Source organism: Oratosquilla oratoria, chromosome 7 (assembly GCF_046742065.1).
Source record: "Oratosquilla oratoria isolate Oo_2021 chromosome 7, ASM4674206v1, whole genome shotgun sequence".
In the NCBI taxonomy this organism is placed as follows: domain Eukaryota; kingdom Metazoa; phylum Arthropoda; class Malacostraca; order Stomatopoda; family Squillidae; genus Oratosquilla; species Oratosquilla oratoria.
The window spans coordinates 82,920,877-82,933,336 of NC_134783.1; the positions used below are offsets into that span (position 1 = coordinate 82,920,877).

The 12,460-nt window shown below is 41.0% G+C and overlaps 1 protein-coding gene across 3 annotated transcripts in view; it reads left to right on the top strand.

The window, feature by feature from the left end:
* The window catches only part of LOC143027239 (uncharacterized), a 75,564-nt gene that overhangs the window by 31,927 nt on the left and 31,177 nt on the right, over window positions 1-12,460 (top strand). For 2 of the 3 annotated variants that reach the window (XM_076188483.1, XM_076188485.1), the window contains exons 5-6: window positions 6,492-6,623; window positions 9,163-9,249. In XM_076188483.1, the coding sequence (XP_076044598.1) occupies window positions 6,492-6,623; window positions 9,163-9,249 (219 nt within the window). The remainder of the gene's footprint in view (window positions 1-6,491; window positions 6,624-9,162; window positions 9,250-12,460) is intronic. The other variant, XM_076188484.1, reaches the window with a different exon arrangement.

The following is a 12,460-nucleotide window of genomic DNA, read 5'->3' on the forward strand; positions in this document are numbered from 1 at the left end:
GCATAGCTCCTCTTGGGGATCGGTGCCACCTGCGTAGAGCCGGTGGCCAGGGGTAGTTGCTGCCGTTTGGCCCCCAACTCTTGGGGAAGAAAGTCAAGCATAAGTACACATGGGAGAGGTGGTGGATGGAAGGGTGGTAGAGTGTTAATGGACTATGTAGTAGTAGGTAGGAGTATAATAGGAAGAGTTAAGGATGTACATGTGCTAAGGGGAGAGAGTTGGGGAATATCAGATCATTTTTTGGTGGAAGGAAAGTTGAGAGTGGAGGATAGATGGAGAAAGAGGAAAAGGACAAAAGGTAGAGAGATGCTTAGAGTGAACTCTTTAAATGAAAAGGCAAAGGAGAAGGAGTTCAAGAAGAAGCTGAGAGAGGAGTGGGAGGGAGTGAAGGATAGAGTAGAGCTATGTGTGAAGGAGGAATGGGGATGGTTCAAGGAGGGAGTTACAAAGTGTGCAAAGATGGTGTGTGGAACAAGAAAGATGGGAGGAAATAGAAGGAAGGGTATTGAATGGTGGGATGAGGAAACAAAGAAGGCTGTAGAAGAGAAGCAAGCTTTCACAGATTGATTACAAAATAGGAGTCATATGAGAGGTACAAAGAAAAGAGAAGTAAAGCACAAGGTAAAGGAGACAAAGAGGAGAGCAGATGTGAAATGGGGTAAGAGTATGACAGGAAATTTTGAAAGTAATAAAAATATGTTTTGGAAAGAAATTAAGAGAGGAAGAGGAGGCAAATCAAGTAGAGAAGAAAAGGTAAAAGGTGCAGATGGAGAGATGATAATGGAAGAGAAGGCAGTATGGGGAAGATAGAGTATTTTAGGGAGTTGCTAAATGTGAAGGAGGATAGGGAGGGAAAGATAGTTGCAGTGGGAAGTGCTAAGAAAATGACCGTGTTGAGTGAGGAAAATGGAGGAGAAATAAGGAAGGATGAAGTGAAGGCAGTTGTTAAGATGATGAGAGCAGGTAAGGCACCTGGTCTGGATGGATGCCATGCAGAATGTCTAAAACAAAAAGGAGGTACAGTGATGGTGGACTGACTGGTGAGGTAATTTAATGTTTGAGAGAGGGTAGAGTGGCAGAGGACTGGAGGAGTGCCTGTATAGTTCCACTTTACAAGGGAAAAGGGGACAAGTGTGAGTGTAGTAGTTTCAGAGGGACTAGCCTGTTAAGTGTAGTTTGGAAGGCTTATGGGAGGATCTTGATTGAGAGGATTAGGAGAGGAAGAGAGGGAGTAATTGGTGAGGAACAGTGTGGATTTAGGACGGGTAGAGGTTGTGTAGATCAGATCTTTGTGGTAAGACAGATATGTGAGAAAGGTATAGGAAAAGGTAAGGATGTTTTTTGGGCTTTTATGGATCTGGAAAAGGCTTATGACAGGGTAGACAGGAAGGCACTGTGGGAGGTTTTGCAGATATACGGGATAGGAGGAAAGCTTCTAGGAAGTCGAGTTTTTACGAGAGTAGTAGAGCATGTGTCAGGATTAGAAATGGAGAGAGTGAATGGTTCAAGGTAAAGGTGAGACTTTGTCAGGGACGTGTTATGTTGCCCTAGCTGTTCAACTTATACATGGATGGGGTGGTGCAAGAGGTGAATGCAAGGGTGGGTGGTCAGGGATTGGGAAAAGTGGGAGGTGAGCCAGCTGTTGTTTGTGGATGACACTGCGCTTGTAGCAGGATCAGAGGAGGGATTGAGGAAGTTGGTGAGAGTTTGGGAGAGAGTGTGAAAGAAGAAAGTTAAAGATAAATGTGGGTAAAAAAAAAAAAAATGTACAAGGGGTGAAAGTGGCAGCAGACTGGAAGTGAGCATTAAGGGAGGGCGACTGGAGGAAGTGGATAGTTTTAGATACTTGGGTGCGAATGTGACAGGAAAGGGAGGAGTAGAGGTGGAGATAGAATGTAGATTGAGAGAAGTGAGTAAATGCCTTGGAGGATTAAAAAGTGTAATGAGGAATAGACATTTGGGAATGGAGGCTAAGAGGAGATTGTATGAAGGAGTGATTGTGCCAACAGCACTGTTTGGGGCAGAAACATGGAACATAAGAGAGGAAGAGAGAAGGAGTTTGAATGTGTTTGAGATGAGGTGTCTGAGAAGTATGATGTGGATTACTAGGTTGGATAGAGTGAGAAATGAGGAGGTGAGGAGGAGAACGGGGGTGGAAAGGTAGCTGGGAGGTAGGGTGGATGAAAGAGTATTTTGGATGGTTTGGACACATGTAAAGAATGAGTGAAGAAAGACTAGTAAAAGAGGTATGGAAGGCAGATGTGGAGGGAGTGAACATGAGGGGGCAACCTAGGATGAGATGGATGGATGGGGTGAAAGGGGCCTTGGGGAAGTGGGGAATGTTTGTTGAGGAAGGACAGGAGAGGACAGAAGACAGGAGTGAATGGAGAATGGTTGTATATGGATGGTGTTGTGATGCATGAGGTGGAATGGGTGGGGGGACGTGGGGTGAGGTAGTATATGTGAGAAAAATTTGATGCAGCCTGAAGGGATTTCTCCCCGTCTTCTCTTTTTCTGCATGAGGGGACGGAGAGGTGGGTCGCCGATCTAATGAAGCGGCCGTGCTGTGGATGTGCTGTGTCTTGCGACATTACTTCTGACCCAAAGCAGTGGACAAGATGCAGGATGACCCGTCATCCAGAAAGTGCCAAGATAAGAGGGAGGGTAGAGGGTGAAGGGGAGTGGAGTGTATTAGGGATGGAATGGGTGGGAATGGTTTTTATACCTTTTCCATTTTGGCTACCTCCCTTGTAAGGGGAAAAAAAGCCTTTGGTATATGTATGTAAAAGTATTAAAGTGACTGAGCACAGACATGCTTTAGGAAGACAGCAAATGATATGTTTGAAAGATAGAAATGGAGAAATCTATAAATGCAGAGACAGAATGGTAAAAGAGTAAAATAATTTTACCAAGAGCTTTACTTGTCGAAGACCGTAGTTAAGTCATTAAATTCATCTGTAGACATTAGTAGTGTACCAGAGATTACAAAGGAAGAAATAGAATTTGCTCTAAAAAATATGAAACTAGGAAAAGCACCTGGGGAAGATGGTATATCAATAGATCTGTTGAAAGATGCAGAGAAAGAAGTTCATATTAAGTTAGCTCAGTTGTACACCCAGTGCTTACATCAGGAAAGCGTTCCTGAGTTGTGGTGCAATGCTATAGTGATTTTGCTTCATAAAAGGAGACCAGAAGGACCATAGTAACTACCGACCAATTAGCTTACTATCAAATGTAAAGTATTCTCCAAGATCCTTACAAATAGACTAAGTCAAATTTTATCAGGAAACCAACAGAGAAAACAAGCAGGTTTTAGGAGCGGATACTTGACTCTAGACCATTTGCAGGTGATTAACCAACTAATCAAGAAAACAACAGAATACAATATACCTCTGTGTTTAGCTTTTGTAGATTACAAGAAGGCCTTTTACTCAGTAGAACAAATAGCAATACTAAACTCGCTCTGCAATCAGGGTACAAATGAACAGATTGTAAGGGTTTTAGAAAAGATCTATGCAAAAGGTACCGCTATAATTTGACTACATAAAGATACAAAAAAGATCAAGATCAAGAAAGGAGTATAGCAAGGCGATACCATTTCACCCAAATTATTTACAGCTTGCTTGGAAGATATTTTCAGAAGGTTAAGTTGGGAAGAGAAAAGTTTGAAAATTAATGGCAAATATTTGAACCACCTAAGATTTGCAGATGACATTATTCTTATTTCAGAAAGAGCAGAAGACTTGCAAGATATGCTGAGTGATCTAAACAAGGAATGTCTCAAAGTGAGTTTAAAAATTAACAAGACCAAATCCAAAGTAATGTTCAACACGAAAGTTCAAAGTAAAGAGATTATAATTGATGGTGAGAGTCTTGAAGAAATTAAAGAGTATAATTATTTAGGGCAGACGGTGAAAGTGACAAAAGATCATGATAATGAAATAAAAAGACGTATTACAATTGGTTGGAAAGTGTTTGGTAAGTATGATAAAATCCTGAGAGGCTTTCTACCTTTCTACGGGTGTGAGACTTGGATACAAGGCTAAGAACTGCACAGAGGAGAATAGAGAGATCAATGATGGGAATAATGCTGAAAGACCAAAAGAGAGCAAGTTGGGTGAGAGAGCAGACTAGAGTGAAAGATATTGTGGAGGTGGTGAAAGAGAGGAAGTGGAATTGGGCAGGTAAGTTAGTGCAAACAACTGATGAGCGATGGAGCAAGTGTATTACTGAGCGGATGCTATGAGATAGGAAGCATGGAAGAGGGTGACCAGACAGGGTGGAGAGACGAGATTGAGAAGTTTGCAGGAGTGATGTGGCAGAGGATGGTGTGGTCGTGTGAATCATGGAATGCTATGAAGGAGGCCATTGTTCACCAGTGGACTGTGGATGGCTAATTTGATTGATTGAATTGATACTTTTAATCAAACTGACTTGTTTGATCAAGTGAATTGAAATTAAGCTACGATTTATTGGCATACTGTATAACTGGATTTATCTTAATTGTATTGTCTTACTAGATCATACATACATATACCAAGGCTTTTTCCCCCTTCCAAGGGAGGTAGCCACAAAGGGAAAGGCATAAAAACACTCCCACCCATTTCATCCCTAAATACACTCCACACCCCTCCCACCCTTCCTCTCATCTGAGCACCTCCTGGATGACGGGTCATCCCTGAACCCTGCCCACCGCCCTGGGTCAGAAGCAGTGTCGCAAGACACAGTACATCCACAGCAAGGCCGCTTCATTTAATCGGCGACCCCCCCTCTCCGTCCCCCTTTGCATATAAGGAGAGGACGGGGAGGAATCCCTTCGGGCTGCGTCAAAATTTACTCACACATACTACCCCACCCCCACCCCCCCACCCATTCCTCCTCATGCAGTCACAACATCATCCATATACAACCATTCTCCACTCACCTCTGTCTTCCGTCCTCTCCATTCCTTCCTCAACAGACATTCCCCTCTTCCCCAAAGCCCCCTTCACCCCATCCATCCACCTCATCCTAGGACGTCCCCTCATGTTCACTCCCTCCACATCTGCCTTCCATACCTCTTTTACTAGTCTTTCTTCACTCATTCTTTCCATGTGTCCAAACCATCCTAATATTCTTTCATCAACCCTCTCTCCCAAATCCTTTACTAGATCATAGGGACAGCAAACTAACTGATTAGTTAGCTTACTTAATATTAAATGTATTGTCTTACTAGATCAAAGGGACAGCAAACTGATTAGTTAGCTTACTTAATCTTAAATGTATTGTCTTACTGCGTCTTTCTAAATCAAAAGACAGATCACTTGTCTATTAATTTATTGGTGCATCACATATTCACAAATATGTTAAAATACATATCCAAAAACATATCTAAAAAAATAAATACAGAATAAATATCATATATGGGATTTTGTCTGACATCATGTTGGACTTTGTGTTGTCATGCTTTTGATCTTAGAACAGTACTCAAATAACTCCTCAATTAACTTCATATCCTAATTATTTTTATAGTAAGACATAAATATAGAATATAACTATTTCATAAATATATAAATATATACCATTAAACACATTTAGAAAAATTAGGGGACATTTTGTCCTGGAGACATTTTGTCTTGGAGACATTCTATCTTGGAGACATCCTGTCCAGGAGACATTTTATACACTGAAAATGGAGCAGGAGACATTTTGGGCATACACCAGTGTAGGTCTTATGGTCCCTTGCAGTCTCCTTCATTCTTATGTTATTATGTAATCACCAGTAGACCTAGCATCCAGTAACTCCATCAACTTCCTCTTCACCATAACCTACATACATATACCAAGGGCTTCCCCCCCCCCCCACTTACCAGGGAGGTAGACAGTCAAAAGTATAAATCCATTTCCACCTATTTCATTCCCACATACTCCACTTCCATTCACCACCCCTCCTTCACTCTTTTCTTGGCTCCTCCTGGATGACAGGGAGTCCCTGCATTTCACCCACTGCCCTGGGAAAGACTGGTCTGAATTAAAATCCAAGTAACATCCTCCCCAATGAACATGGATTACAGAGAAAGCCATTCCACCATCACATTGTTCATGAACATCACATTAAATGCTATAGGGTTTCACAAATATACTACAAGTTTCTTGCCCCTTTCATCTCATCAGTACTATATCCATGCATATTTAATGACCAAATTACTAGGGTTCTGGTGGGATCCCTTCTTCCAGACCCTCATATTCATGGGAAAAGGGAATGTGGTGGCATACTATTCCCATTAAAAGAAAAAAATTAAACAATCACTTTTAGATACTACAGTAGAAATGATTACATTATCACTAAAGCACAAAGCAAACTACATACATTGCAAACACCTGCACATCATTTATCATATCAGTATGCCAAATACTGGGTATCGCTCTGCCTCCCCCTATACCTCTTGCCCTTTCCCTAGTATTTACTAGATTTTGTCTTGATTCCTTATCACAGTTTTCTTTGTTTAAAGGTGAACTCCAGTCCTTGCAAGTTCTTGACTTTGGTAATAACTTCATCAAGGCCTTGCCCACGACACTGTCACGACTGTCACAGTTGAGATCTTTGGTAGCTGTGTACAACAAAATTAGTAGTTTTCCTGAAGGTAAGAGGGTTGGTCATGTGCCTATCAAGTATCCACCATATACTTGGATATCCCATTGTGCTTACCCCCACTCTCCTTTCTCCCTTATTTTCCTCTCTGCTTTAAGAATATACTCAAACTCCTCATTTTTCTTTTTCTTCTTTTTTTCTTCTTTCTTCCAATACTTACTAAATAGGTGCCACAAATGAATAGAATAACTTTGCAGAAGCCAGAAATAATCCAGAAGCACCTTCTGGTGTATATAGGTTTGAGGATCAGTATAATTCCTTCTTTATGGAAGAATTGATATGACTATGAATGAAATAGCCTGGTAGCAACTAGATTAGATGGATGGATAGCACATGGTGCTGAATGGATTACCCTTTTCATTAGAAGGATCATTGACATAAATGAAATTGTCTTGAATTACCCAGTGCACATTAGGGATATGACTTCTTTCAAATTTAAAAGCCTGTAGTGGCAAACAATGAACCTTTCCCTAAAATTCTCAAAAATGCCTTTCTTTTTGTCAAATTGTGAAAAAAATTCCTGCACCTAAGGAGATTTTGTATTAGGCTTAAGTATCAAAAGAAAATTTACCATTTAAGCATTTATTTGCAAATTAATATACAGGTACTCCTCGTTTAACGACCTACTCGGTTAACGACAACTCGGAGTAACGACGGGCTTTATGACGTTTAACGTAAATCTCCCGAAGTTACGACGTCTTATACGATAATTAAGTTGGCTGAGGCAAATTTGTATGATGTTATAAATGAATTTGTATGGTGGATATTAGCTGTGAGGTAAAGTGTTCTGAAGCATAGGTCTACATTACCATCCTGCAAGCTGCAAAAACTACTTGGGGTACAGTGTATACCGGTAGTGGTAAATTTTTAGTTTTGACCATGGGCGCAATATAGCAATAGAAAATTAATTATTAATTTTGTAAATTATAATGTATCAACGTAATATGCAATTTTGTGAGCGGAAATGAAAAAAAAATGCTAAAACAGATTTCGTAAGTAACGAAGTCATGTCGGACGAATGGTACACCATGTTTGTTATGATAGATACCGATGTTGAAGAAATGAAAGGATGATAAATTAATTCGTCTAACCTAAACTAAACTAACCTAACCTGTGTTTAATAAATCATTACCTGCAAATTAAATGTCATCTGGCTCATCCTCGTTGTCGTTGTCGTGAGAGACGTTGGCAGATGGCGTCCCGAGCCTATGCTACCGACTTCGTTCATTAGCATATTTTCTTGTAGCAAGGTATTTTTTACTTTCATTTCCGCCCACAAAATTACATATTACATTGATACATTTTAATTTACAAAATTAATAATTAATTTTCTATTGCTATATTGCGCCCATGGTCGAAACTAAAAAAATACCCGGTATTCAATATGGAATGTCAGCATATGCGGATTTGGTCATATACGGTAATTTCAGGAACCTAACCACCATAAATAAACAGTAAATAAAGCTTTAATGTACTGTATAAAAGAGGGAAAATACACGAAAATAAAGATACATGTATTGCTGGACATTGTACATACAGTACATGTACATATATGTACAGTATACACTTTCGCTTAACGACCAATTCGGTTAACGACGGCGCGCTGGTCCCAATTGTCGTCGTTAAACGAGGAGTGGTTGTAATTATCTCAAACGACTTGTCCTATGGTAAACAAATAAACAAAATTGTCAGAGAATCCTATAACTTGCTAAGATCAATAAAAGTGGCATTTACATATTTGGATGAAGAAATTATTAAAAAAATATTAGTCACAATGATAAGGCCTAGACTAGAATATGCAGCGACATTGTGGTCACCCAGTACCAAAAAGAATAGAAAGAATCCAGAGAGCAGACACAAAAATGGCTCCTGCACTTTCAAACTTGTCATATGAAGAGAGACTGGCTAAATTTGAGTTACCGACTCTGGAGCAAAGAAGAGAGAGAGGCAACCTACTGACCATCTATAGAATCATGAAGGGCACAGAAATACTCGATAGAGAGGACGTGTTAAACTGGGACAAGAGAAACACAAGATGACATGGAAAGAAACTCAAAAAACATAGTTATAGAAAAGATATGAAAAAGAACAATTTTCCACATAGAGTGGTGGACACGTGGAACAAACTGGATAAAAAAAAATAGTGTGTGCAAAAACCATACATGAATTTAAGAGCAAACTAGACACTGCGAGATACAAAGGTGGGACACCACGAGCATAGCTCCCCTTCCCATAAAATACAACTAGATAAATCCCATCCCCTTCCCACTCCTCTTTTCTCCCTTTCCTCCCATCTCCTTCCTATTTCCCCTTCCACCCCATCCTTCCCTCTCTCTTGCTTCCTCCCTTCTACTTTTTCCCATTCCTCCTCTTCTCCATTATTATTATGCAAAAGAGGTTATGAAAGCTGTAAATGGAACTTAGTAAAATTCTGTAGCATCTTTATTATGCACAGCTGAAAGAGATTTAGTACTACATGCATCATCTAAAATACTGTTTGTTGAACCTGTATCCTGTCCTGTTATTTGCAGAACTATGTTCTTTGAAGGGCCTTTCAGTCCTAATGCTCAGTGGAAACAACCTTCGCTCCCTACCAGATGCTGTGCAAGGATTGACTGGTAGGAATATGATTATCATTTTTACCCAGTTTGCCAATATTTGCTCTTTAAGTATTCTTCATATTGTTCTTTTGTTGACTGTCTTTACCAAAACCAAATATTCTCTTTTGCATATTTTATGCCACAGTTTGAGAAAATTTAATTGTTTATCAAGTTTTTCTCGAAGTCAAACTTTATTTTGAGCTGTAAATCCTGTTGGCTTAATCTCCTGTAATAGGGTGATGACTGGTTACATGCAGTCAGTAGTTTAGGGACAGTTTTGAGGCAACCCTATGGACCCGAGTCACATCATTCATCTGTTTTTACTGTTGCTGCTTCCTTGAACCTATCCATTACTACTTCTGATACTTCATTTTTTTTATTTCCCTATGGTGTGTGTGTATGTGAGAGGGGAGATGATTGCAGCCACTATGTTCTTATATGTTGTAGGATGCAGGTGCATGATAAATATTGAGGGGGGGTTGCTGATTTAATGAAGTGGCCTTGCTGTGGATGTGCTGTGTCATTTGACACTGCTTCTGACCCAGGGCAGTGGGCAAGATGCAGGGATGACCTATCACCCAGTAGGTGCCAAGATAAGAAGGTGGAGAGGAGTGGAGTGTGATAGGGATGGAATGGGTGGGAGTGGTTTTTATGCCTTTGATTTTTGGCTACCTCCCTTATATGGGGGAAAAAGCCTTTGGTATATATATGTATGTATGTATTTTTCTTCTGCAGAGTCAAGGTGTAAATGGGTCTAGGAAGAGGAATAAGACCAGAACCCTAATAACTGGGTCATTGAACATATGTGAGTGGGGTTTGGATGAAAGTAAAAGGGAAGAGATTGGTATATTTATGAGAAGAAAGGTGGATATTTTAGCATTGAGTGAAATGAAACTGAAAAGGAAAGGGGAGTTAGCGATGGGAGTGTGGTAGTTACGGTGTGAGAAGGCAAAGGAGAGGAATTTCACTATTAGTAAGTGATACATATATACATATATCAAGGGCTTTTTCTCCCTTATAAGGGAGGTAGCCAAAGTCAAAGGCATCCACTCCCACCCATTTCATCCAACATACTCCATTCCCATTCACCACCCCTTCCTCACTCTTTTCTTGGCTTCTCCTGGATGATGGGTGATCCCTGCATCTCACCCACTGCCCTGGGTCAGAAGCATTGTAGCAAGAGAGCACATCTACAGCAAGGCTGCTTCATTTAATTGGCAACTCCCCACTTTGTTCCCTCAAGCAGGAAAAGAGTAGACATGGAGAAATCCCTTCAGGCTGCATCAGAATATCATGCACACATACTTCCTCACCCCCCATCCCCCACCCACTCCCTTCCATCCACCACAGCATCATCCACACACAACCATTCTCCACTCACCCCTATCTTCTTTCTTCTCCCTTCCTTCCACAACAAATATCACCCTCTTTCCCAATGCCCCTTTTACCCCATCCATCCACTTCAACTTCGGTCACCCCCTCATGTTCACTCCCTCCAACTCAGCCTTCACTCATTCTTTCCATGTGTCCAAACCATCCCAATACTCTTTCATCAACCCTATCTCCCAACTCTTTTCCACACCCGCCCTCCTCCTCACCTCCATATTTCTTACTTTATCTAACCTAGTAACCCCTACCATACTGACCTTTCATCTCAAACACCTTTAAACTCTTCCTCTTTTATATTCCATATTTCAAACCCACCCACTGTCTGGGGTATTGGCTATATGTTATTGTGGCAAAGTAACATGCAGTTGATACTTTAGGGTCTATATGGGGTGCCTCTACAGACCAGAGCCACACATCATTTTTTCTATGATAGAGGAAGACTCTGTTCATAGAGAAATGATGATACTTTTATTATACTATGACTGTCCCTCCGTTATGCTGTCCCCCAACCCCTTGTTACTGTCCTGTACCATTTCTCCGAATATTCATTTCCTTTTTTCTCCTACCCTGTGGTGGGACGGGGCTAGGACTAGGAAACCTGCTACCTGTAGCCCCACAGGGGACATTCCTAAAAAAAAAGTAAAGGCATAAGAGGGTCTAGGAGTTTTCCAACCAGTATTCTAAGGTTTGGGTCTTTTAATGTGCGTGGATGTGGTACAGATGAGAGTAAAAGGGAAGAGATAGGCAGTATGTTTGTGAGAAGAAAGATGGATGTGTTGGCTTTGAGTGAAACTAAATTGAAAGGGAAGGGTGAGTGTGAGTTTGGGAGTGTAGTTGGGAGGTTCTCAGGAGTGAAGAGGGGACGAGGGAGAGAAGGGGTGGCTATACTTGTAAGTGAAGAGATAGGTAAGCATGTAGTAGAGTGGAAGGAGGTTTCTTCAAGGTTAATGTGGATGAAGGTGAAGCTGGGAAAAGAGATGTGGGTTTTTGTAAATGCGTATGGGCCTAGTAGTGAGAAGAGCATAGAGGAAAGGGAGGCTTTTTGGATAGATTTAAATGAGTGCATAGAGGGATTAGGGAGAAATGTCAATGTAGTTGTATTGGGAGACCTTAATGCTAGGGTAGGAAATGAACCAATAGATGGAGTGATTGGGAAGTATGGAGTTCCAGCTAAAAATTGTAGTGGAGGGTTGATGGTGGAGGTGTGTCTTGAAAGAGAGTTGATGGTAGCAAATACAGTGTTTAGGAAGAAAGTCAAGCATAAGTACACATGGAAGAGGGTGGTGGATGGAAGGGTGATAGTGTTAGTGGACTATATAGTGGTGACCATGAGTATGGTAGGAAGAGTTAACCTCTTCACTCTGGGGCACATCGCACGTCTGGCAGCATTAGCTGCCCGACGTACGATATTGCGTCATAATAATCGCATTATAAAAAATAAAGTCAGTGCTCAATCGTTAGTTCTCTTTCACCCGTGAATTTTGATAACCATAGAAAATATGATGAAGCCAGTTTAGAGGGAATGGAGGTTACGTAGGTACAACTACAATAAATATAATCAAGACGCCGACATCGGCATCATCACGTACCCACTTGCTCCTCATGACACCTACGTAGGCGTCACCGTATGGAAGTGGTTAAGGATGTACATGTTCTAAGGGGAGAGAGTGGGGGAGTATCAGATCATTTTCTGGTGGAAGATAAGTTGAGAGTGGAGAATAGGTGGAGAAAGAGGAAAAGGGCAGAAGGTTGGGAGGTACTTAGAGTGAACTGCTTAAATGAGAAAGAGGAGTATAAGAAGCTGAGAGAGGAGTGGGAGTGAAGGATAGAGTAGAATTAG